At 53.5% G+C, this 26,676-nt stretch overlaps 1 protein-coding gene across 6 annotated transcripts in view; it reads left to right on the top strand.

Moving 5' to 3' along the window:
* The window catches only part of ERICH1 (glutamate rich 1), a 99,822-nt gene that overhangs the window by 70,215 nt on the left and 2,931 nt on the right, over nt 1-26,676 (top strand). The window contains exon 6 of one of the 6 annotated variants that reach the window (XR_011498761.1): nt 8,160-8,343. The exons of 2 other annotated variants lie outside the window; for them this stretch is intronic. Coding sequence is in view for 3 of the 4 variants with exons in the window: in XM_070499662.1 (XP_070355763.1) it covers nt 4,931-4,962 (32 nt within the window). In the remaining variant the exon portion in view is untranslated. Of the gene's footprint in view, nt 1-4,930; nt 5,260-8,159; nt 8,355-26,676 lie in introns of those variants that run through there. 3 more of the 6 variants (XM_070499662.1, XM_070499660.1, XM_044760690.2) reach the window with 3 other exon arrangements.

The raw sequence follows: 26,676 nt of genomic DNA on the forward strand, positions 1-26,676 counted from the left end.
AAGAACGCACTGCTCACTGCTCTCGGCAGCGGCTCTCTGCATGTGGTCATCACGCTGCTCTGGGGCCAGCCACTCAGCCTCACATCACAGCCTCACCAACACTGGTCTGCGGGGTGGGCAGGTCCACACTTCCCACCGATGCACCCGGCCATCCATCTCCACCCCACTCTTCCGATCAGGTGGCCCGCATGTCACACAATGGGGTCCCACGTCCCCTGGCCTCCGAGGGTCAGACAGGGCGGACACAATAGAAGACCAGAGGGAGGGCGAATGGAGTCAGGCGCACGGCCCTCTGTGGGCACTGCCCAGGGCCAGCTGCTCAAGGGGCTGCTCCAGCCTGGCCCGCATGGGCCCCGGCCCACCCACCACACTTCAGCAGCTGAAATGGGCTGTGCTCGGTTGTCCTCATCGTTCTGCCAGATCCAGGGCGACACACTCCCCATGCTGGCGGTCGGATGCTCTTCAGGATTTCTCAGATTGTACGGAACATATATGTGTTTGTTATAGCACACATAGGTGCCTGTGTGTGGGTATATGCATTGTAGTACACGTACATGTTGATGGATAGTGCGCTCATGCATGATAGTACACGTGTCCAATATGTTGTGCTAAAGTAAGTACGTGTCACTATGTGTGCATTATAGTACTCATATGTCTAAATTATATGTGTGATACGGTACAGTGTGAATTATAGTACACATATCTGTATATACACACACCTATGTTAGGGTCCATGTCTGCCTGTGTATATGCACAGAGATTATAGAACACGTAGATGTCTGTATACACACACGTACCATAGCACACACAGGTGTCTACATACATGCACACCTGTGTATCAGAGCACACTTGGTTGTCTGTGCACGTGTGTGCACATGGACGTCAGTACGTATTTTGCAGTGCTCCTAAGCAGAGTTTGAGCCCTGCTCTGATCAAACCTGTAGCGCCCTGCCTGAACACACGGGCGGTCTGCTCATGCCCATGAGTGACACGTGTGCTCGCACAGGCCAGGCGGGCCTCGCCCAGGATGGCGTCAGCACAGGGGGTGGGGGTGGGGCATCTGGGTCTTGGGAACCCTTTGAGGTTGGAACTGGGAGGAGCAAGGTGTCTGCCACGGGCCTCCCCAGCGGCCCAGGTGGGTGTCGGCACAGTCCGCGCCCGGTCAGTTGCTGCTGCTGTCGTGCTCTGGAGGCAGAAGATCTCTGGCGCCAGGCATCTGTGGTCATCACTCGACAGGCCTGGCTTCTCCCCAGGCTGCCTGCCGGTCGTCATCAGGGCCTGGCTCCGCTCACCTCCTTTCCCGAGGGAGAGCCTGCCAGAAGCTTCTCTCTCTCGCAGCCTGCCTGTGTCCTTGGGGGGGATCCTGAAGCAGCACCAGGACTGCACGTGCAGCTGCTGTGAAAGTGGTGGCTCTTCTTGAACCCAGTCGCTGTTTCTGTGTGTCACGTCTGTTCCCAGGCATCTCAGGAAGGCCAGGGAAGCCCGAGGCTCCCCCGCTGGAGATCAGCCCCAGGAAGATCTCCCCTTCACGCTTTACCACCACCAGCCCTGCTGGAAATGTGCCCGTCCTAAAATAACAAAGGTTTCCTTAGGGGATTAGAACATTCCAGCGTGAACGCAGACTGCAACAATGGCAGCTGCCAGGAGCCAGCCGTCCAGGCAACTGTCACAGAGCAGCATCACGCCGTGTCTGCGGACCACGGGGCACCCCGTCCTCGTCCTCATGTGCTCTGCTGTGAAACCCACCTTCTCATCTCTCGAGGCTCCTGCTGCAAACTGAGACCTTGTCCAATTTGCACTCGTCTTCACGATGGAGACGAAGAGGAAGAGGGGAGCTGATGTTCCCTGAGTGCCATTCCCGCCATGTGCAGGCGCAGGGTGAACTCCTCGCACGTGGTGTCTTCCTGTTCTCACAAACTTCCGTCCAGGTGTCAGCACCTGTCACCGTGCCCACTTCGTGGGTGGAGAAATGTCTGTTTGATCTGTACCGAGTCACTGTCGCCCACGAGCAATGACGTGTCAGAGTCCCCACCGCCGATGTCAACCCTGCCACCATCCCGGCTCACAGAGGCACACGTCAGACTCACTGGCGGTTTTCTCCTGCTTCTGGCAACAGCCGATGTCCGTGGCGTAGACTCAGACCCGCGGTGTCAGCTGCCTGGTGACGACACCACGAGGACTGGGCAGAGGGCACACAGCGCCCGTCTGGAGGGCTCCGACCCCAAGGGACGTGCTCGTCTCAGACGCTGTCACCTTTTTCAGTGGCTGGGCAAGGCCGGCACCATCTGAACTTTCCACGGGGGCACCGAGACCCAAGACCCCCACTCACGAGCTGTTTTCCAGGTTCCCCGGTCTGGACACGGAAGATACAAATAGCATCAGAGACACACTCACAGCTGGCGGGACAGACAGACCTGGGAACAACCGTCCGTCTGAGTATTGTAATTCTGGTAAGTACCGCACAGGAAGTTTTCAGGATGTTGTGAGAGTCCTTAGGGGCCTTGTGGATGCTTATTGCCCCGTGAGTGTGTCCCCACGTAGCAGATGCATCTATCATTTTGAATCAGCGTCCCTGGACCGTGTGGGGTGCTGGCTACGGGGATGAAAGTGTGGCCTCCTCCTGAGGAGGTGACAGCCCGGTTCATACTTGGGGGTCGGCCTGTTGCTGTGCGTCTCATGGTGCCAAGTTGTGGCCACACCCTCAGAGGACTAACCAGAGTGGAATGGTCACCTGCAGGCTGGAGGAGTCGCTGACGACGTGAGTGAAGGAGCATCAGTGAATTGTCCCCAACACAGCTGGCTTTGCTGCACTTGGTGGCATGGCTGGGGCCTGCAGGGTTCGCCCAGCCACGGAGGTCTTCAGAGGAAGCCCTGGGGGCTGCGGTGCAGAGGGATTCTGAGGGACTTTCCTCTGAGAGCCCCGCCAGTGAGAAGAGCAAGCCCGGGCGAAGCTGCCAGAACAGAAGCTGAGCCGTGGAGACCAGGGCACAGCGCCCAGCACCAGGAGAGGCTGGCAGCGCAGAAGCCAGCACTGAGAACACTGGGCGAGGCCTGAGTCCCCACAGGTTTGCAGGACTACGGTGCACACGGCAGCCAGAGGCCATGGCCCAGCACCTGCCACCAGGCTGCACAGAGCTGGGACCCATGGCTGCACGGGGGCTTCAGGCTGGGCTCCCCAGAGGCTCAGAGGATCTTGTTTATTGTTTTTAAGAAATATTATTTTCGTGGGGCTGGCCCCATGGCTGAGTGGTTAAGTTCACACACTCCACTTCGGCGGCCTAGAGTTCACCAGTTCAGATCCCAGGCGTGGACCTATGCACTGCTCATCAAGCCATGCTGAGGCGGCGTCCCACGAGAAGAACTAGAAGGACCTACAACTAAGATATACAACTATGTGCAGGGGTTTTGAGGAGAGAAAAAAGAAGATTGGCAACAGATGTTAGCTCAGGGCCAATCTTCCTCACCAGAAAAAAGAAGAAGAAGAAGAAAAAAGTATACCTTAGGAAATATTTTCAGGGGCCGGCCCCGTGGCCGAGTGGTTAAGTTCACGCGCTCTGCTGTCGCAGCCCAGGGTTTCACCTGTTCAAATCCTGGGCGCTGACATGGCACTGCTCATCAGGCCACACTGAGACGGCATCCCACATGCCACAACTAGAAGGACCCACAACTAAAAATACACAACTATGTACCGGGGGTGCTTTGGGAGAAAAAGGAAAAATAAAATCTTTAAAAAAAAACAACAAGTATTTTCATACTATTAAAAATCAAAGCAATAGCAAAAGTACAAATAAGAAAGTAAAATATTTCCCCTCAGATCCCACCACTGAGAAACATGGCAGGAACTTAGAGCGGATCCTGAGTGGGTGACCACCACGCCATTGTTGGGAAGAACTTTGTAACAAAAGAATCAAAGATGTTTATTAAAATTAAGGGGGATCACAGTTTGTTTTACTTGAAGTCAACAAGCAAAAAGTTACTTGTTCAAGGAAAAGAAACTGAAATGATCTTAAGGGAGGTGCTAAACCTTGTGAAAATATTCCTTCACCCAAAGGAATATTAGTTCCTAGAGGGTCCTTGCAGTAGTTCCCTGAGGTGAGGGCTGAACCGCCCCGGGGGCTCTGTGAGCTGGGGGACATCACGGTGGCTGGACTGGAACGGGCACAAGGACACCAGCCGCCTCACGACGTGCGGTCAGTGCTCTGTGGCAGACTTTCCCAGATGCCTCCCACCCTTCGATGTTCACCCTCGGGCAGCAGGTGGGAACCTGCTCACAGCGATTGGAGCTGAGCACCAGCTCCATCCACACGTGGACACGAGGTCATGTCCACACAGCACAGCACTCACCACATGATTCACGAACATCCAGCTTGCGTGTTCACGGGGTCACAACGCTGCTCCCTGTTGTACCCAGAACTGTGCACCTTTTCAGGAAATCCCGCCCCCAGCAGCAGCCACACTCATGTTGCCTGAGTCCCCAGCCAACCGTCGGGTGGCGAGGGGAGAGGCGGGTCAGCGGGTCGGCGGCATGCCCAGTCCCTCAGGACAGACGACTGTGGCTGTCACGCAGCAGGTGGCACAGACCCCCGTGAGGGGCGCTGCCTGGAGCTCACGCTCCGTCGAGGGCTCGTGGCCTCCCGGCACCCCGTGCAACGTGAGGGTGGGCGACTGCTCAGCAGCCTAAGGGAAAGCCGGTTTTCGGGCACAATGTGATGGTGGCCATCGCCCGGCCTGTGGAGTGTCAGTGCCACACTGAGGGTGAGCCCGAGGGAGGGAGTCTGAGGACTCAGGGCAGAGCACGCTTCTGCAGGACGGGCCGCAGCCGCTGTGGCCCAGCTGAGTCTGCCGGCCCCGCAAGGCCCCCCGGGAAGCACGTGAAAAACCCTCCAAAAATGCCAGAGAGGACAATCTGTGAATGTCGTTCCCTCTGCAGGTCGTCTGCCGGCCTGGAGACCCTCCGAGTGAACCTCGAGGACCACAGTGGAAGCCTGCTTACAGAATAAACGCCCCTTCAGCTCTTGTTACGGAAAAGATGGTTTTCATGGCTTTGTTGGCTAAAGAATGCCTTGGCAAACTGATGAAAGAAAAATGAGAACTTCCGGCACGTGCTCATTAGTAAAGTTGACTGTGTTTTAATTATTCTTCTAAACCTCCTTCCATGCGAGCAGAAGAGCACATGCTGTCTGTGCTCCCGGGACTTGAGCCCATGAGGTGGCCCGTCGGGTGGGAGCGCAGAGACGAGAGGAGCCATGAGGGGAGCCCAGCAGTTAGGAGCAGGCAGAGGAAGGACGAGCCCACAGAGAACCGGGCGCTGCCCCTCGCTGCCACATCACGTACACAGACGGCAGCTGAGCCGGGTGCTGCATCCTCGCCATCCTGGCGGCTACAGGTCCGGGGTGAGGTCCCAGCAGGGCTGATGTCTGCTGGGGGTGCTCCTCCTGGCTTCCTGCATCCTCACGCACTCACCCCGGGGGCTCTGTCGTCTCTCCCCTCCAGGGACTCCAGCTCTGTGACCTCATTTGACGTAACCTCCTCCCTGGAGACCCATCCTCAGTCCAGTCCCGGTGGGGTCAGGGCTCCAGCTTCTGAGAGCTGGGTGCACAGTTCCGTCCATACAGGAGGAGCGACAATCAGAAGAGGAAGAGAACAGGAGACCGCCTTGCCAGGGACGAGGATGGAAGGAGTCTGGGGCCACGGGGGTGAGTATAGAAGGGGCTCTGGTGCCTCTCCTCACACTCAGCCCCCACCCTGGAGTCTCTGCCCTCCCTGGGGCTCACGCTTGACGCCCAGGAAGCCCACTCCCACCATCCTCTGGACAGAACCGTTGCACAGCTACTTACCTGCTGAGAGGTCGGGAGGAGGTCAGCCTCGGTTTCCCCTGTTGGCAACTGCATTTCTGGTCTTTGAAGTAAGCGAGCCCTGCCCTCTTACAGAATGAGGGTCGCTCCCTCGCCCAGTTACCTGGGGCATGAATGAGGAGGAAGAGTAGCTGGCACGCGGCCTCGGCGAGGCCGGGACCTCCCAGAACCACGTCCCAGAGGACCCTGTGACAAGCGGTGGATGAGGAGTCAGTCTGCCTGCGATGTGTTCCATCGCAGCCAGTGCCCGTGGCTGCCTGGAGCCCAGCAGTATGGAGACTGGGGCAGGCATTCTGAGCCAAAGCCGCAGGGGTCCAGGGGGGAGCAGCGGGAGCTGGGCGAGGACTGAGTGGGGACCGTGAGGAAGCAGTTGCCCAAGATGTGGGGAGGGCCCTTCCTGCTCATCCAGGAGGTGGTGCAGGAGGAGCACTGTTAATGTCCGAACTGAGGGCAGACGCTGGGGGTCCTAGGCACAGAGTTCTCAGGCAGAGAATCCTAAAAGAAGAGAGAGGAGAATGCACAGAGGGCCGTGTCATGAGCGGAAACAGGCAGACGCACCTGGGGAATCAGGACAGGGGGCGGGGGCACCGGGGGTGGGGAGCAGTCCACAACCTCTGCCACCCACCCCCAGCTACGGGGCTCCCTCAGGATCAGTGCCGGCAGAAGACTTTGAAAAGGCCATTCACTCAAGGACGATGGTGCTCTGGGGAACAAAGAGCAGACTGGCCGGCAGAGCTCCCTCTGGCTGCTCGAAGCCACGGCGGCTGTGATGTCACAGGAGCAGCAGAGAGAGGCACAGGGATGCGCATGGACAGGGCGCCGCAAGGCAGCGGAACCTGCAGCGGGATGCTCTGGCTTGTGTGACACACGGTTGCACTGTGCACACGCAGCTCTCACAGTGGAGCTTCTGTGAGTGGCCCCGAACCTGTGCCTTCCCACCTCGCTGTGGTCGTCACTGCACCAGACAGCGGAGATCCTCCCGTAGCTTGTGTGTGAACCTTGCAGACATGCACCTTCAGTACGCTCTTGCAGACTCTACCCAGCAAGACGGGCTGCATCCATTGGGCTCTGGCTGTGTGCTCAGCCCGCTGGAGACGTGGGCTCCCAGAATGCGGCGGGGGCGTGGCTGAGCCTGGCCTTGGCTTCTGTTCTCATGTCTTCCTTCCCTGGAGGGTTGTCAGATGGACCAATTAATCCAAGTGCAGAAACCCTCTTCATAGGACTTAACGTGTTTACAGTTTTATTTCCTTGTGACATTTTCATCAATGGAGAGAGAAAAACAGTGAAAGAAGGAGACTCGTGTGAGGTATGAAAATAACACAGAAACACCTGACTCTTGACCAAAATGTGTTCACTTGAAAGCAAGTCTTTGTACAACGTCCGCACATCGGGGTCGATGGAGACCTCTGGGCGGAGGGCCAGAGCGGGCGAGGGGCGCAGGTGCTCTGTGAATGGCTTGTCGTTGTTCTCAAACCCTTAATCCTGCTTTTAACCCAAGTGGGCAGTTTTGCAGTGGAGGGTCACACAGGTGTCTTCAATGCAGATGAAAATGAAAACAGTCGTGAGTGTTTGACTGTCTGATCCGGGGAGGAAACCTGCACAGAAGGAAAGTTTGCTCTGACCGTCCTTGCAGATCAGATGGGGAAGGGCTTCAGAAGTTTGAAAACTGACAGCTTTGCCAACAAGGAAACGGGTGCTCCTGTGGCCAGACGGGGACTCGGCACACCACCCGGAAGGTAATTTAGGACCCAGGGAACAACTCTGCCCTGTGTTTACTCAGCCCTGCAATCTGCTTCTCAGACCTGCCTCCAGGAGTTCATCCTGAATTTACGACTCCAACAATTAAAAAAATATATACACACATATACACACACATATATACACACATGTATGCATTTTATGTATATATAATGCATACATTGTACGTAATGGACTATGTCTGTATAATGCCTACTGACAATATTTGTTGCTAGTGATAAAATTCAAATTTTCACTCGAAAGCTTAAATTTTGAAAAACAAATTTAATCACCATTACTGATACGGTTCATATTCCATGTTGCAACCAACCTTTAAGAAACTACAACTTGCTGAGTTTTGCCGTTGTGTAAATACCTGTAGCATCTGGAAAGACACTGACACGCTCTCTTTTCCCATTCTATAGTAAATTTGCTAAAGAGTTTGTTTTTGAAAATTATACTTATTCTACATTAAAATGCATTATTTGTGTTAACATGTGGGGGGTTTATTGTTGTTCTTTTTAAATGAATGAAGACGTATGTTTAAATTTCTGTTTTAATTTCCAGCATCGTAAATACTGATAGGCACATACACACAGACCAAGCTACATGCTCCTCAATGATGTCTCAGAGCATAAGGGGATCCTGGGACCAGAAGCATAAGGACTGATGCTCAGACCCTTCTGCACTAAACTAACCAGACTCCTTGGAGAAACGGCTGATTCCAGGCGTGGAGCAGGGAAAGCGCGAGGTGAGTCTGGAATATCTTGTTCAGGAAGCAAGTAGGTGCTCAAACTTTAGAAAGACTTATCAAAATGAGCAAGGAGCCAGCTTAAAGAGTCTCCCACTGGCCAAATTTGGAATAATTTAAGCGTCAAAGAAAACAGTGATACTAATGGGTGATGACATATTAAACAGAAAAAAGAATCGTAGTGCGGGGTGACACTGGAGGAGGGGAGGCAGGAGAGCGAGGAGAGCTGTAGGGGCAGAAAGAGCTAGTTTTTATTTCATTTTTGTACTTACAGAGGTGGAGCTTGTCTGACAGCTCTGTATTGTAAAGCACGTTCTCGACAACTGTGGACTTTTATGTTTCAAGTCGTCTGTATTTTTATACTTGACTTTTTGTCTTGAAAAGTGGTAAAGCCATAGACGTGCGCGGATCAGATTTCAAATTTGTAAACATTAAGTATGTAATGTAAAAATACTTCTGCCCGTGTGGAATTTTTAGGGGATTAACGCAAGAACATTGGAACAAAGATTTTAATGAGCTGATACATGTGGATAAATACAGAAGATCGATAAAGGTAGTTAAGACAGAAAAAATGGGAGCAAATAAATGTCAAAGAAATAACAGAAAAGTATATTACAATTTCCAGTGGAATAACTGATTCAGACAAGGAATCCCCGGCCCCCATGATGCTAAACCCCCTGAGTGAGATGTTGGGAGAAAGAGGGGGGTCACCTGGCCTCCCAGGCTACCCACCCATCTCTCACTGAGGACCAGTGGGAAAAGAAGCATTTCCAGTGAGAAGGGTGGCCGCCTCCCCTTGACCACGAGTGTGAGCACTTCCCTGAGGACACGCGGGGGTCCCTGCTCTCGGGGGGACGCACAACGAGATTTCTGCAGGGAGCTTCAGGATGTCTGCAGTGTTTCTAAGGATTCAGGAAGAAGTGTTCTGTCTACACACACAGAAAGATACGCAAAGATGGGAAAGGCCAGCCCTGTGTGAATCTGGGTGGAGGGCACACACGTTCTGTTATTTCAGCTTTTTCTAAGAACATGTTCAAAACAAACAATTGGTAGGTGAAGGGTGTGCTTCAGGAATGCCACGCCGAAATCACCCTAATTTGGCATATAGCCTTGGGGCGGTCTGTTTATAAGAGCTGACCCAGAGCAGCTCCTCCCGGCGTCCTGAGCACTGTGCATGGGGCCCACCTCGCCGGGTAAACGCCAACGGTTGGTCCTCACTCCAGGTCACGGCTCGCTCGCTGATGGCCGCCTGAGGCCAGAACCCGGCCAGCACTGCACGGGCCGCGGGGTCAGACTACAGCCGCCCTTGGTCAGCACGCAGGTGCCGTCTACACCGCCATAGGAGGACCAGCAGGTGCTGGGGCGGGCGCAGCAGAGGCCGGGCTGGAGAGAAGCGGGAGGCGCACCGGGAGCCCAGGGCTCCTCCCTGCTCTGGCACCACTGCTCCAGCACCGCCCCGCTCCAGCACCGGCCTGCCTGCTGGCAGCCCAGACCCTTCCGAAACTTTCTCTCACTTTGTTGCCAGAACCACTCTTTTCCCTCCTCCCTCTCTCCCGCAGGGCTGTAGAAACCAAGCCCTGTCCGCCTGGACATCTCTCCCTGACCCTCTGCTGGGTAGCTGCCTCTGAGCTCAGCCCTAGGGGCAATCGTAGGCTCTATCCTTCCTCCCTGCTCTCCAGGAAACGCCCTGCGGTCAGTTAAAACACGTCCATGGCTGTGTTGTAGTTAATCCCCACAGCCACGTGACCGAGCCCCCAGGTGGGGCCAGGGGCTCACGGCGCTTCTGTGCCTGGCACAGGATGGTGCTGGCCCGGACTCCGCCGCATGAAAGGGCTTTGAACAGTCAGCCGACTGATGAGGAAGGTGCCTCCCCAGAGCCTCAGGCTGCGTTTCCAACATGTGGGCTGGTGAGTAGCAGCAGGGTGTCATCAGCCGATTTCTAACACAGAGTGCTCCATCCACCTGCTGTAGCTTCCTGGTAGCTCAGAGTGATTCCACTCAGCTCAGGAGTTGGTGCCGATTGTCCCATCAACGTCTTCTTCTTGGAGACAGCATGACAAGTCATCTTCACTACTTGTCTTTTCTTCCTGTTATAAAACACTGCCTCATCTTCACAGAACTAAAATCAGATTATTTCACTTGAATAAAGCCTCTTTCAGGAATGGCAGTCCTTTGGGATCTCAGTCTCCTGTGAAGAAACCCTAGCAGCTGGCTCGACGCTGCCTCCTGATGAAAAGCTCTCACGTTAGACAGACCAGAGGCTGCGTCCTGACTGTCCTCTCATTCAAATTACTGGTGCTTTCTGCCCCTGGTCTGTGAAAGGGAGCCTCAGTTCAGTAATTTGCTAGAATAGCTCACTGACCCCACGGAAATACTTAGTTTACCAGGTTATCGCAAAGGTTACGCATGAACAGCTGAAGAAGTACACAGAGCGAGGTCCACAAGAGTCCCAAGCACAGGAGCTTCGTCCCTGTGGAGCTGGGGTGGGACACCCCCCCTTGTGTGGATGCGTTCACCAACCCAGAAGCTCTCCAAGCCCCTCGTTTAGGGGTTTTATGGGGTTCCATTATGTAGGATGACTGATGCAATCATTGGCCGTTGGTGAGGAAGTCAGTCCACAGCCCATCTCGCCTCTGTTCTCTCTGGAGGGAGGTCAGCTCGTGGGGATGAAAGTTCCAGCCCTCTAATCACGTGAGGGTCCTCTGGCCACCAGTCCCCATCCTGGAGCTCTGGGGCCACCAAGAGTCACCTCATTAGCACACAAAAAAGACCCTCTTACCACTTGGAGATTCCAAGGGTTTTAGAAGATCTTGTTTCAGGAACCTGGGACAAAACCCAAATATTACATTACAATATCACACCTACCCAGCCCCAGGCCCAGCTGATCCTTACAGAGGAGTCCAGGAGCAGAGAGGAGGAAGGTCTGGAAGTGACAGGACAGAGTGGTCAAAGGTCACAATCATTTTCCCACCTGTCCACGATTTGCGAAGAATGGAGAGAGAGCCTCTCCTCGGGGCCAGGGCACACACCTCCAGTCCTGCGTGGAGGAGGCATTGTGTGCAAAGGGCGTGAAGGGGACCTGGGCGGAGGCAGCAGCTGTCATCACAGGAGCCACTGGGGGCCCTTGTGTCAGAGGCCAGTTGTAGCTCAGATGTCCTGCTCTCCTTCCTTCTGGGGCCACACAGAGGACGCCCAGTCCCTTGACTCTCATGGGAAGGAGGTAGGCATTTTGGGTTGGGGAGTTCAGTCATGATCAGAATGGACATGCGTGTCAAAGCACTTGTGTGACAAGTGGGCTCCACCCTCCACGGAAACACCAAGACCAACAGACGTGGACGTCGTAGAAGAAAATCTGGGACAAAGTGTGCGGACATTTTAGCGAAGGTGGCGGAGTGGACAGCTGCTTCTCTCCTTCCTGAAGCCTTACCAAAGCGCAGTAGACACTTCTTTAAAGGCATAAATTCACGACCCACAATGATGAGAAGAATGGGAGAGGAAGCAAAGACATCAAATTTTGTGAGGCTGAAGGCACCTAGCACATGCGAAAAACCAAATCCGAGTCTCTTGGTCTATTGGTACGAAAGAACAAGAACCAACGCGACTTACTCAGAATAGCCCAGGTTATGGACTGAATGTTTGCATCCCCTCAAAATTCATATGTCGAAGCCCTAAGCTCCAGTGAGGTGAGGTGTTCGGAGGTGGGATCTTCGGGAGTAATTAGGGTTAGATGAGGTTGTGAGGGTGGGTCCCCTGTGATGGTGTTAGTGCCCTCAGAAGCAGAGGAAGGGACCAGAGCTCGCTGTGTCATGTGAGGACACAGTGAGAAAGCAGCCCTCTACAAGCCAGGAAGAGGGCCTCTCCAAGACTCAAATAGGCACCTTGATCTTGGACTTCCGGCCTCAGAACTGTGAGAAATAAATGTCTGTTGTTTATAAGCCACCCAGCCTGTGGCATTTTGTCGTAGCAGCCCGAGCTGAGTAAGCGCAGAAGTTCGAGATTTGGCAGCATCGCATTCTATAGAAGAAAGATGAAGGTCACGGCTGAAATAAGCAGGCTCGTGTGACAGTCGGTTAAGGAGCTTTCTGATAGCTCAGGCCCTCCGTGCTCTGTGCAGCCCGTGGCTGTGCCTTTCTCATCCCTGCAGAGGTGGAGCTGAGTCTCCAGAGAGGACAAAGCAGAGGTTCCCTGGATGGGACCAGGCGCAGCAAGAGCAGGGCTCCAGCCTGAGCACGGGCGTCAGGAGCACTCTCCTCCTGTTCTCTGCTCATCCCTCAGGCCACGTTCTCATCACCCCCTGGGGCTCCCAGCGAGTCCACAGCTGACAGCCCTGAACTAGTCCTTCCCAGCACTCACCATGTATAACCATGTGCTTGTCTGCATGACGTCTGCCCACCGTGTCCACTTGCAGCTTTCAGTGCCCCCCACAAGGTCAGGGAGCACGTTGTCTGAGCTTGTTTACATCCTGTCCTCAGTACTGCAGCCCGTGTTTGCACCTAGCAAGACTGAGCAATACCTGTCAAATGAAACAATGGATGAATGAATAAAGGCCTAAGATTGAACGTAGTCATGTGGAGGCAGAGCCGGGTCTAGGGCACTGTGGACCAGAGTGGGAGATGGGAACCAGGAGCCAAGGGTAACACCACCAGGGTGGCAGCCACCCCGAGAGGACCCCCGCCTCCAACGCACAGGAAGCAAACCACACCGGGGTCCTTTGTGCACTGAAACCCCAGGCTGAGCCAGACGGGACTTTGTAAGGCTCTGGGAGGAGAAGTAAAAGCAACAAGGAGAGTCTGGGAAGCTGGACCGTGTGAGGTGTTGGTGAGGGTGCCAGTGTGGGTGAGGGTGCAGGTGTCAGTGAGGGTGCTGTGCTGCTGAGGGTGCTGGTGCTGGTGAGGGTGCTGGTGCTGGTGAGGGTGCAGGTGTCAGTGAGGGTGCCGGTGTCGGTAAGGGTGCCAGGTGCTGGTGAGGGTACCAGGTGCTGGTGAGGGTGCCGGTGCTGGTGAGGGTGCCGGTGTTGGTGAGAATGCTGGGCTGCACTGCTGGGGAAAGCGTGGGCAGTGCAGCCAATCTGGAGAGGATTCAAGAACAAGTTAGTCAAGTTAAGTGCAGGCCTCGCCTATGACTCTGCAACTCTGCTTCTGGGTGCACAGCCCAGAGAAATGCACACAGATCTTGCGTTACGTACACAGATACTCACTCCAGCATATTTGTGGTGCTGGAAGCAGGAGGCTGCCTGCTGTCCATTCTAATGGGAGGGAGGGGGATTGTGACAGAATGACGTGTACATGTTAGAAGCAACAAATTGGACAGATGTACAGCCTCCTAGTTGGAGCACTAAGCATCATGCTTGGAGGAAAAAGTAAGAAACATGATGATGAGATGGTCACGTAAAACATTTTTGTAAATCAAAAACGCATGAATGTGAAACAGTAGAAATTCTGCAAGAATGTATTCCAGTAAAGAGACATGAGGTAGAATGACTGCCTATGGCAGAGAGGGGAGTGGACTGGGGAACAGACAAAAAAGGGGCGAATGGATGGGGACAATGAGCGAGCAAGAGAAAAGGCTGTGTGCAGATCAAGAGTGGTCCTGTGGGAAAAAGTAAGCCAGCACGATTAATTCAGCTAGTGGCTCCAAGAAACAAAGGAATAACCAACCAACCACCACATAACTGACCAACCAACCAACCAACCAACCAACCAATCAACTACACAACCACACAACCAGCCAACAAACCAACCAACCAATGACACAACCAACCAACCAACCAATCAACTGCACAGCCACACAACCAGCCAACAAACCAACCAACCATACAACCAACCAGTGACACAACCAGCCAACAAACCAACCATCTATACAACCAACCAACCATATAACCAACCAACAAACTACACAACCACACAACCAACCACACAACCAACGAACCGATCAACTACGCAACCACACAGCCAACCAACTACACAACCATACAACCAACCATATAACAAAACCACAACAAAGAAAGAAAAGAGTGAACTACCTGATGCAGGTAGGTGTGTGGTTTACCAGAGCACTCACAGTTTGAAACATGAAATCTGTGCTTTTGTAAAAATTGCGGTCTATGTGAGAGAAGAGCAAAAGAAAACTAATGAAATTCATATTAGATTTTTTAAATGTCGGAGGATTCCAAGAGTGTCCTGGATATGCTGACACACACACACAAATCTCTGCAGGCCTAATTATTATTTGCTGTGTTTGACTCACTTACAACATGCCTGTGGCTGTAGGGCGTCTGAGCGTGAGGGTAAAATGTGAACCACATGGCCAGTCTCCTGTCTAGAGACAGCAGAGGCCTCCTCTGTCACAAAATGCTGGACCAGGATGAAAGCACAGCCACACACCACCGCTCTCCCCGAGAACCTGGGCTGGTGCTGAGGTCCACGTGGGCCAGGCTTGCAGGGCCGACCTGTGAGGGCCGGCGAGAGCACGGCCTCCTGATCTCCCAGCGTGTCGCACAGCCTTCTCTTGTGACTGCGGCTAAGGGAAAGTGTAATTGATGATTAAAGCACTCAAGTTGGCAAATTTTCTGCTTTTTAAAATAAGTTCCATCACATGCTCACGCATGTTTTCAACATATATTTTTTGATAGTAAGATGGATTTTATCCACGCAGATACCATTTTGAATTAGGAAAAATTCAGTGTTTGTTCATAAAGTTATTAATCAGCGTTGAAAACGGGATTCAGGGAGCCACGTGTCAGTAGCAGAATAGGAGGGAAGAGGTGAGACCTTCCAGAGACTTCTTGGCAAGCCATCGCGAGGCCCCTGCAGGCTGACTGTGCGCAGCGAGCCGCGGCTGCTGGAGGTGGTGCTCGCTCCTGCCTTCTCAGAACGCCCTCCTTTGGTCTCTCCCTCTCCTCACCTGCTGGTCCCAGAGCCTTTCCTCCCTGCTCTGTTAGCCCTTGACAAGCAGGAGCCTGGGAGGGGCCTGTCGGAGGTGAGCGGGAGGGACCATGGCCCCGACAGGTGGAGGGTGTGGCGTGAGAGCTGGGCAGCCAGCAGCCTGCATGCCGAGGCCCCCAGTCACCCTTTCACCCGTCGACGGAGTGGCGCGCCCGTTCTGACCTGAGCTCCGATTTGCAGCCTCCGGAGGACAGAGCCTCAGCCTTCCATGTTCATGCTTCCCGGGACCTCACAGGAAGACCCCCGGCCTAGGAAGTGCAGTTGAGGCTGTAGAGGAGGAACCGGAGCTTCCCTCTGCCCTCCCAGGGTCTGCACTGGGGCCTGGAAGCGACACTGAGCAAAGACGGACTAACACGAGGAGACGGCGCAGTCTGTCCACACGCATGCGGAGAGACAGGCAGCTCAGAGGGGCGCTCGGAACTCGGGCTCATGTGGTGTCTGAACAGGGACAGCGAGCTTGGGGAGAAGTGACAGGACATGGGGCGGGCTGCAGGCTTCGGGCAGCAGCCTGTGGGAAGGGAGGTGGATGGGAAACTGGTGGAGATGGGGTGGTTTCGTGGGTGGGTTGGGTGGTTCCTGTGCCTGATCTGGGCTGCTGGGAGTCTGGCCTCGTCTCCAGGTTCAGAGTCTGCCCTTGGCCTCCTCTTCCAGGCACAGGAGAGGGCCACGTGTTACAGGTGGAAGCTCGTGTCCTCTTTAGGACCACCAGGGGGCAGAGAGCTCCTGCTCCTCCAGAGTCTTCAGCTCAGAACAGTCCTTCTGCCTGAGTGGCACATGTGGGGGTGGCGCGTTCCGATGGCTGCAGTGACCAGGGGACATTGAGTCTTCCAGCTCCTTCTGAAGCCGCTCAGCTGTGTGCAGAGCGCCGCAGGCCTCCAGTGGAAGGGCTTGGAGGAGGAGGCTTGAGGGAGGGGACGGGGCCGCAGGAGCCCGTATAAGGAGGCGGCCGCTGGAAGCAGTGCTGCCTGCTGTGTGTAGGGCTCCTGTTGGCCTTTCCAGGAAGCCCGGAGGACTCGGGCAGAAGACGGAAACTTATGGTGAAAGACGGTCTATCTTCTGTGAAAGCAAAACTGCCAAGGGCAGCCTCTCGGGAAAACAGTTGTCCTTGTTCCCCGCGGTCATTTTCTTAGTGTTAACTGATCAGAAAACAAAACAACAGCAAGAACACCATTCCCTCCTCTGGAGGCCAGAGGGTGGGAGGCACGGCTGCGGCAAGTGGGCCCCCCTCCTGGAGCAAAACCCACATTTCTTGTCTTCTTTGGAGAAATGTCTACTCCAGTCCTTTGCCCATGTTTTAGTTAAGCTGGTTTTTGTTTTGTCGACCACACTTTTTATAAGTGGTCTGTGTCATGTGAGCTGTGTGGCCCTGCTCTGTTTGGGCAGCTTACCTTCTCTGAGGACAGGCATCTTCTAGGAATAAAGCCATCCTCCTACCTCAATACTGATCTTTGTACCTAAGAAAATTAACAGTAACTCCCTCAGTTTTGAGTGACTGTGAATTCCACCCCAGCCGGGAGCCTGTGGAGCGTGAGCTCACGGTGCTGACAATCAGGCAGAAGAGCAGGCGCACCAGGGCTGTCCCAGGCGAACCGAGACGGCCGTCACTGCCTGATACCAACTCTGCGCCGTCTGTTCAGTCTCCCAGTGGTCCCCAGACGTCCTCCAGACCAGCACAGCCAGGCTGCACTCTGCGTGCCGTCCTCGTCTCTGCAGCCTCCTCCTGCCCTTTCCCCTCGGGCTGACTCTTTGAAGTGACCGGGTCAGTGGTCTGGGAATGGCCCCCGTTCTCCCTGAGGCCGGGTGTTTCCTCACTGGGTCATTTGACCTCTTCCTCACCCCTGTGTCTCCCACACTGGAGGTTAGTCCAGGGCGTCATCGCCTCGAGTTGGTGTGTACATCTGGGGGCCGTGGCTCCACACCTGCACGTGCTCTCCCGTCCATTCACCATCCTTCCCCGAGTCAGTGATCTCACTTGGGCTGCAAAACAGGTGATCTTCTAATTCCGCCGCTCCTTCCAAATCATTACCAGACGCTCTTCTGTGAGAAAGGCCTTTCCCTCGTCAGCTGAGGATGGACCCCAGTTCCTCTAAGAAGGCAGGACAGCAGGACAACTTCAGTAACCGGTTTCAGAGTAGAAGTACATATGATGGTCTCATGGTCACCTCCAGGGGCAGGTGAGATGCTCTCTCAGCCTGTCTCTGTGTCTTTCTGTGTCTGTGTGTCTCTCTGTGTCTATGTATCCTCTGTGTCTGTGTGTCTCTGTGTGTGTGTCTCTCTGTATATGTCCATTTCTCTGTCTGTGTGTCTCTCTGGTTCTGTGTGTTTCTCTATGTGTCCTCTGTCTCTCTCTGTCTGTGTGTGTCTCTTTCTGTGTCTCTCTGTCTCTGTGTGTGTCTCTCTCTGTGTCTCTGTGTGTATCTCTGTCTGTGTGTGTGTGTGTCTCTCTGTGTCTCTGTCTCTATGTGTCTCTGTCTCTCTGTGTGTGTATCTCTGTCTGTGTGTGTGTGTCTCTCTCTGTGTCTCTCTGTCTCTATGTGTCTCTGTCTCTCTGTGTGTGTCTCTGTGTCTCTCTGTGTGTGTGTCTCTCTGTGTCTCTGAGTGTATCTCTGTGTATCTCTGAGTGTATCTCTGTGTATCTCTGTCTCTGTGTCTGTGTCTCTGTGTCTGTGTCTCTGTGTGTGTCTCTCTATATATGTCCATCTCTGTATCTGTGTGTCTCTGTTTCTATGTGTGTCTCTCTCTGCGTGTCTCTCTGTCTCTGTGTGTCTCTCTGTATATGTCCATCTGTCTGTGTGTCTCTCTGTGTCTGTGTGTTTCTCTCTCTGTGTGTCCTCTGTTGTCTGTCTGTGTGTGTCTTTTTCTGTGTTTCTCTCTCTGTGTCTCTGTCTCTGTGTGTCTCTCTGTGTGTCTCTCTGTCACTGTGTGTCTCTCTGTGTCTCTGTCTGTGTCTCTCTCTCCCCATTATGAGCTTGTGGATTTTTCTGTGTCTAGCGGGGCCCCTGCAAGCTGGCTCCAGGCCCTGTTAACAGCCCTGTTGATCTCTGAGTGCGTCCTTTCTCTCTGGGTCCTCCATGCCTCCCAGACCCGTGCCCCAGAGCCGAGATCAGCCATTTCTCCAAGAAGCACATGGATGATTTTTAAAATCGATTTCAGAATTGAATGTATTTTTCAGAATCGTCCTCGCTCTTCCCCACATGCACCCACCCGATGTGACTCATAGCAGCAGGCAGGTTTGGGGCAGCTTCACCCCTATAAAACCCAGCACAGTTCCTGGCACACAGAGGCACTCAATAAAAAAATAAATAAATCAAGTCGTTTCCTTCCTTCCGCTAGACTAGCAACTTGAGCTGAACCAAAGCATGAATTTAAGCCCAAAATAACCGGCACTGATTCACTGTGTCTAATTCAACTTAATCAAAATATCAATTTTGTACTGAATCAGACGCTGAAAAGAATAAACCAGGGAGCTACAGCTTTTGAGCAACGTGTTTTTTAAAACCACTGAACCCAGGCGAGACCAGAACCCCAAGGTTTTAGATGCACAAATAATCTGATACTTTATTTGGCTAAAATTACTTCACGCCATCTTTCAGCTGTTTTTAAACCACCCTAGAGATGGATCCTCGGTCTGTTTCTAAATCATACTGAAGGAAGTTCCACTGTCTCCTTGGATAATACAAGCCAGTGCTTTAATTCGGGATCTTTTCATCACAAATAAGCATATTTAAAGTTTCCTTCTGCGATTTCAGCCGCCTCCTCCTGCTTGATCGAGTAGGATCACAGCTGCCCCAAGCTCTGCATACGCCACGTGCTGTGCCGCCCGAGCCTGTGCTCAGCAGCACGTTTCACAGAGGGCGGCTGGGCAGGTAGACTGGCGGGCGAGCCTCACTCTGTCGGCACCAGGGACACAGTAGCCCGTCGGTGTCCGCTGGGCGGTGCATCAGCTCCTAGGTGATGCTCCGATGTTAGCCGGCAGGGGCTCCCGCAGACAGTTTCCTCACGGTTCTGGAGGCCGGGCGTCCCACATGAAGAGGCCGGCAGATCCGGTTCCTGGTGGGGACTCCTCCTAGCTGTGTCCTCACACCAGGTGTCCTCTGGTGTCTCCTCCTCTTCCCATGCGGACACCGGTCCTATGGGGTCAGGGCCTACCCTACGACCTCATTTAACCTTCATCACCTCCCGCCAGGCCCATGTCCACAGTCACACTGGGGGTTCCAGCCTCAACCTACGAATTAGAGGGGACACAGTTCAGTCCACAGCAGTAACCAACCCTTAGGAAATGGTGCATCCTTCCAGGCACTTGTAAAGCATCGGTGGTTCTGTGACCCCATTTTGCAGACGGCACGGCCCAGAGGAGGCTCAAGGACGGGAGGGTTCGGCCCATAAGTGGCAGCGTGGTCTGAGTTCACACCTGTGCTCGCCGTCTCTCCTCCCTGTTGTCTGGAGAGCACAGTACCCACTCTGTTTGCAGGGTGGAGGCGGGAGACGCCCAGCTTCTGCGCCTGGAAATCCTTGGCTGTGCTGGGCTGCCTGACAGATGCCCTGTTGGTGCTGGGCTGGCCTGGAGCAGAGATCTGGGACCAGCCGCCTGACGGATGTTGCTGAGGGGCCTCGCCTCAGAGGACCTGCTCCCCACACCCGCCCCATAGTTAGTTTAGGAGGTGACAGGGTCCTGCAGAGGAAAGTGACGGAAATGGACAAAGCCGACAGTGCCTGGAGCTGCCGCGTTTCGTCATCAGACAGTCACACCCTGAGTCAGAGGTCAGTCCCCAAGGCAGGAAAAACAAACGTTTCCTCGATGTATCCTCTCATCACAAGGCGTCGGTGAGATCTGGAGCGGGAAGGTGTAGACAGACGCGGACCACGGAGCCAGGCCCACCTGGATTCACGCCGACAGGAATTGGCTCCGGCTCGCTGAGCTTCAGCTTCCTCGTCGTGAAGCCAGACTAGAAATAGCCACCTCGGAAGAGAGCACAAGAAACAGGACCACAGGCCGGCTTGCCCCAGTGTGCACGTGACTCACAGAACTCAGCCCCACGTGCTCCCAGTAGGAAGGGTAAATGCGCGAAAGCCACTGTCCGTCGGATCTTGAGCTTCCTAAGCTCCTCAGTCTTCTGAACAACACAGCGGAGTCCCGCGTGCTCCTGTGGACGAGTCCTGTGCGTGCAGGACAAGCCTGGCAAGTCCTGAGAGCAGGTGCCCACCTCCCAGGGTCAGCAGCCCAAGATGGTCCCAACTGCATGGTGGACATGTGACCCTGCCTCCCACGCGGGTGTCCACGCTCTCCCACACGGGTGTCCGCTTTCTCCCATGAATCCCTGGGAATGTCTTCTGCATGGACTCCAGCTTGCTGTGGTGGCTTGAAGTCCTGGTTTGTCGCCACCTATTTGCCAGCCTCCCTGCTGCCCGTCTCCCACACTTCAATAGATGATCTCTGTTATCTTGGGAGCCCAGAGCTGCCCGTCCACACGCTCTGGGCGAGCAGCCCAGTGTGGACAGTCCTCGGTGCTGTGGATCCGTCTTCTCTGGTGCCTCTTCCAGGAGGGGCGCTTGCTAACTGGAATCCGTCTTCTTAGGGGAGGACCCAAAGGAACCAGCACTGGCCCCTGTGGCAGAGAGGGGCTGACTTACCTTCTGAGACGGGTCAGAGAACGTCCCACAGACGGGCAGGGGCCTGTTTAGATGTTCTCTGTTCTTGGCCTTGAGGGCAGTGCGGGGTAAAGAAGACCTCGTTCCTGGCCGAGAAGGGAGCTTGCCACACGCTGGACATAACATCCGTTTTGCGTGACTGTGTTTCATTGTCACAACCTCCGCTCTCTTCTCAGGGTGAAGCACAGAGATGGCGTGGGGTCCACACGTTGTTTAGCTAAATCTTTACTCTGAGCAGAGCCCCGGAGAGCAGACGCCCGTCCTCCAACTCCACTGGATCTGGTGGACAGGAGTGAAGTGTGTTTAGCCTAAACCCCAGGTCTAAGTTCACCAGGTCGGTAACACACTTCCTGTCTACGGGGACACTCAGGCCAGTGTCTCCATGGTGGCGTGCGGCCACTCGAGAATCTGGCTCCCAGGAAGAGCATTTGAATGAAGGTGGCGTCGTCCCTCTGAGCTTTAAATGCTGGCACCGTCCCGAACATGCCACTGGGCTGACCCACCAAACACTCACAGAGACGATGGCAGGAGGACGTTACGCGGAACCGTGGCGGGCAGCGCTGTCTGGGAGGGTCGCGGTTTCCCGCATGAAAGGACTCTCGGCCGTGATCGTCAGGCTCCCTCCCTCGTTCCCATTTTCATCTCTGACATGAAGTTTTCTCCCAGCATCAAAGACAAAATAACTTTTTTCATTTGCTTGAGGAGCCGCCTTTCCAGCGCTTTCAGAACCTGGAGCTTCCTGCACCCTCGCGGCTGTTCTGAGGCTGCAGCTGCAGTTCGGGTGGTTCGGGCAGGCCGGGCCGTCCCCCTGCGACGCTCAGCCGCACCAGGACAGGACGCGCCTGCCCCACAGTATTCCCACCTCTGTGCTGCCCGCTTTCCTGGGTCCCCACATGCCCACGTGTCTGCACCCCGACCTCGATGGGCCCCCCGCTTGTGCAGCTGTGTCTTGTCTGCGTCAGTAGCATTGTGCAACAGTGCTCGGCTCCTCTCGTTTTTCCCAGGAGCCGGGCTTTGAGATGTGCACGTCCTGCTTGTGTTCATCTAGTTGTGGGCCCGACTCCGTCTGACCCCTCATCTGATGCCTGCCATCTCTGCGCTGACCACATCCTACTGTCCGCCCCCCATGGCAGGAGACACCGTGCACGCACCTGTCCCCTCCTCCTCTCAGGAACGGATCAGAGCTGTGACTTGCCGCTGGGGGTGGCCGCGTGACTGCATCTCACCTACGAGATTCTTAGGGGACGTGGAGGGTGTGCCTTCCAGGCCAGGGGTGTGTTCCCACCGTCCGTCCCTCCTCCCAGCGGCTGCACCGCCCTGACTGGCCTAGAAACCGGCTACAGCCTGAAGACAAGGCACGTGAGGCGGCCACGGGAGAGCAGGAGAAGGACGAGGCCTCTGCTGACCCCGCTGCCCCGGCCCCTCCCCTGGGTCCAGGCCGCCTCCAGGCCAACCTGAGAAAGAAGGAGGCCCATGTCCCCTCACAAGTTCTCCCCCAGTGGCCGCAGCACCGCGGACGCCTCGTAAGCACCACTGCGAGAGTGAATTTCCACCTAAGAGCAGGCTGCGTCCCCTCCCAGCTGGCCAGACGCTGTCCAGAGCGCCAGCCACAGCGGCAGCTCAGTCACCACCTGACACACTGGCCCCACTTACACACCCACCTTGCTGTTTTTCCTTTTGCCGTTCCGATAGCGTAAAGTGCTTCCAGTTTACCTGGCGTTTCTTGCTCACTAGTGAGTCTCCAGAAGTGTCCGCAGGTCTGCTTCCCTGAGGCCCCCTCCAGGACTGGCTGCGCGTCGGCTCCTCATTTTCTGTAGGATTCCCTTCTTCTCTCGTTGACCTGAAGTCCTTGAATGCTCTGCGTCAGCCTCAGACGTGGCGAGAAGCCTCCTCTGGGATCCCGGCTGTCTGCTCACTGTGTCTTCAGGGACCGTCCACCGGTCCTTCGCCTGGTGATGTGTGCTCCTGGAGTTTGGTGAAAATCCCTCTCCCGTTCCTGGGTCTCAAACAGCTGCACTTTCTTCCGTGAGCTTTGTAATTTTACCTCTCACGTTTGAGGGTTTAATCCAGGTAATGTCCACACTGGATACAACAAAATTAAGGATCCGACTCCATTTTTTTCTCCATTTAATGAGCAAGTTTCTCAACCTCAACCTTTGAAAGAATCTGTCCTTTCTCTCTCGGTTGTGGTCAGTCGTGTTCACTACATATCCAGTCCCCCTGTGACTCCAGGTCTGTCTCCACATCCTCCTTCGTTCTGTGACTCCATCTGTGGCCCTACAGCAAACCATATGGCTCTGTCACTGCGGTTCTGTCATATGTCTCACCATAGGCAGGGAGTCCCCATTTGCTGTACATTTTAAAATCGACTTTGCTGTTCATGTATTTTTGTTTTTCATATAGATTTCAAATTATATTTTTCAGCTTACCTAAAATTCCAGCTGGAATTTTTGTTTGCATTGCAAAGAATGCATTTGAGGGGCCGGCCCCATGGCCAAGTGGTTAAGTTTGTGCACTCCGCTTCTGTGGCCCAGGGTTTCACTGGTTCAGATCCTGGGTGCGGACCTAGCACCGCTTGTCACACTGAGGCAGCGTCTCACACAGCAGAACTAGAAAGATCTACAACTAGAATACACAACTATGTACTGGGGGGCTTTGGGGAGAAGAAGAAGAAGAGGAGGAAGAGGAAGAAAGAAGAAGAAGAAGAAGGAAAAAAGAAGATTGACAACAGACGTTGGCTCAGATGCTGATCTTTAAAAAAAAAAAGAAAGAATGCATTCACTCAGGATTGACATCCTTACCATTGCACGTCCAAAAGCTTGTCTCCTCATTTGTCCACATCTTCGTCTCTGTCCTTCAATAGAGTTAAAAATGCTTCTTCATAAAAGTCTGGTGCATCCTTCCTTAGGTCAATTCCTGACTCCTCATTGAGTAGACATTCATTCCTTTAACACACACTCACTGAGCGCCTCTCACTGTTCTGAGCACTGAGGACATGGAGTGAAGGAAACAGAGCAGCCCGACGAGGCGAGATTCCGTGTCAAGATGTGGAGTGTGGAGCTGTATGCAGATGGTAGCTGAGTGTAAAATGGTACAGAATGTAAAGGGATAGCCTAGAGCTTATGTTTTTATTCTATTGTAAATGATTATTTACTTATTTACTATATATTTTGCTTTTTATTTTATTACCATAATATTTCACCATTAGAGCATTTGAATACATTTATTTATTTACTATGAAACTTTCTAGTTGATTATTGATGAGGTAGAGCAATGATTCTGATTTTTGTAAGCCAGTCTTGGATCTGGCATCTTTGCTCAATTTCCTATTAATTCTAAAAGCTTATTGATCCTATTGAGGTTTCTGTGTAGATGAGCTTTTCCACTGTGGGTAATAACAGTTTATCTCTTTCTTTCAATCTTCAACCTTATTATTTTATTTTCATGTCTTATACCTTTGGCCAGGACATTGAGTGTTATGTTAAACAGTAGCAATGATACCAGGTACCTGTGTCTTGTTTCTGATTTTGGTATGAATTATATAAGTTTTATCTATCGAGTGTGATGTCTATTATAGGTTTTGATATATTGCCTTTCTCAGGTTAGCAAATTTCCTTCTATTCTTTGTTTTCTGAGACTTCATCATAGACAAGGGTTAAATGTCATTAAGGGAATTTTCTGCATCTGCTTAGAACACAATTTGATTATTCTCCTTTAGTCCACTGTGTGCTGTGGTAGCTTAAGAAAAATGGTCATAAATTGTTTGACAGTCTTCCTATTGAGAGGTGGGGTCTCTGTCCCCTCTCCTGGACCTTGAGAAGACAATTTCTTTGACCAAAGAACATGATGAAAGTGACGTTGGGTGACTTTATGACAAGTTAGTAAGTCCACCTGATTTCCTGGGTCTCTCCGTCTGGGGGAGACCAGCTGCCGTGCTAGAAGTCTGAGGCCACCGTGCTCGAGAGACTGATGCAGGCGCGTGGGTTGAGCCACGAGAGTGAACCATCTAAGAAGCTGGACCCAGTCAGAAGGGGACCCAAGCAGAACTGCCCGTGTCCCAGGCTTCTGACCCGTGAAGTCCTAGCCAGGCAAGCCGCTGAGTTGGGCAGTTTGTTCTGCATCAGCGGTCGCTGGAATGTGGCTTCTCACTGACAGGCTTCCCAATGTTCCCGTATCCGAGCGTTCCTGGCTGGGTTCGTTTTCCTGCCCATCACCCAGGATTTGCGTAGCTCCTTTACTTGTTGGCGTCTTCACATTTACACTCACAGTGAGGTGGCCCATGCTCCCCTTCCTACTTCCTTTGTGGCGGTGTGTCGCTCAGACCTCCTTCAAGAGCACAGCTGACCCACGGCCCCGGTGCTGCCCCTTGGGCCCATGGCCGCTTCACACTGTGACCATGCTGCCCCAGCCCCTCCCAGGAGGACCAAGCATGTCAGGAGGACTCGCCCAGTGCAGGCTTTGTTTACCGAGCTCAGTGCTCAGGTCCCCTCGGCCTGTCCACATCGTGCTCTCGCCTGCAGTGTGCCTGGCGTGCTTCCTGCCTGTCCTCTCTCTCTTCTCTCTCCACTCACGGGTGCTAAACCCACATGTGCCTGAGGCTCTCCTCTCACTCCTTCTCTCCCCCTTGTTAGGCATTGAAGTGTGTCCCCCAGAAATCCATGTGCTGAGTCCTAACATCCAGAACTCAGACGGTGACACTGGAAGGAGGGTCATTGCAGACATGATTGGTTAAGATGAGATGAAGTCGTACTGGAGCAGGGTGGGTCCCTAACCCAAAATCACTGGCTTCATAAAAAGGGAACACAGACACGCACACAGGGAGACGCCATGTGAAGATGAAGGCAGAGATGGGGGATATCCACAGCCAAGGAAAGCCAAGGATTGCCAGCAAAACAGCAGAAGCTAGAAGAGAGCCATCCAACAAATTCTTCCTCATGGCTTCATAGGGAACCAACCTAGCAACAGCTTGATTTCAGACTTCCAGCCCCGGAACTCTGAGATGATATGTTTCTGTTGTTCAAGCCCCCACTTGTGGCATTTTGTCACAGCAGCCCTCGCAGACCGACACACTCTTCGTCTCTCACAGATACGCCCTCCAGGCGAGCTCTGTGTTTCTGATCCCTCTTTACGTCTGCTTCTCTGAGGACCTTCAGGGACACAGTGACCTAAAGCCGCTCTGGGACTTTCTCTATTAGAGGCAGCAGATAGTCATGGAATTGCCTGACGAACATCCCCACAGAAGAGCTTCAGAGGACAGTGGAAATAAACTGAAGATAATTTCTGATGACATCTCATGAGTCCTGTTGATCTAGTTATCGATAGAGAACTTTGTTGGCGGCAGGAATATTGTTTTTCTGCTTGAGACCACTAAGCAGGAGAAAAACTATGTTGAGGATTCACATAATAGACATGACTGGAGTTGAGTTTTTACCCTGTAAATAAAATTGTAGTATATTCAATCCAACTGTCTGTATTAGGGTTCTCCAGAGAAATAGAAACAATAGGAGATATATATATGTATATAAAGAGATTTATTGTAAGGAATTGGCTCACACAATTGGCCTGGGAAGTCCATAGCCTGCAGGGAGGACCAGCAGTTTGAAGACCCAGGAGAGGCAGTGTTCCAGCTCAAGTCTGAAGGCTCTCTGCTGGAGAATTCTCTCTCGCTCAGGGAAGACAGTCTTTTTGCACTATTCAGGCCTTCAGCTGATTGGATGAGGCCCACCACATTCAGGAGAGC

This window comes from Equus asinus, chromosome 27 (assembly GCF_041296235.1).
Source record: "Equus asinus isolate D_3611 breed Donkey chromosome 27, EquAss-T2T_v2, whole genome shotgun sequence".
Classification (NCBI taxonomy): Eukaryota; Metazoa; Chordata; class Mammalia; order Perissodactyla; family Equidae; genus Equus; species Equus asinus.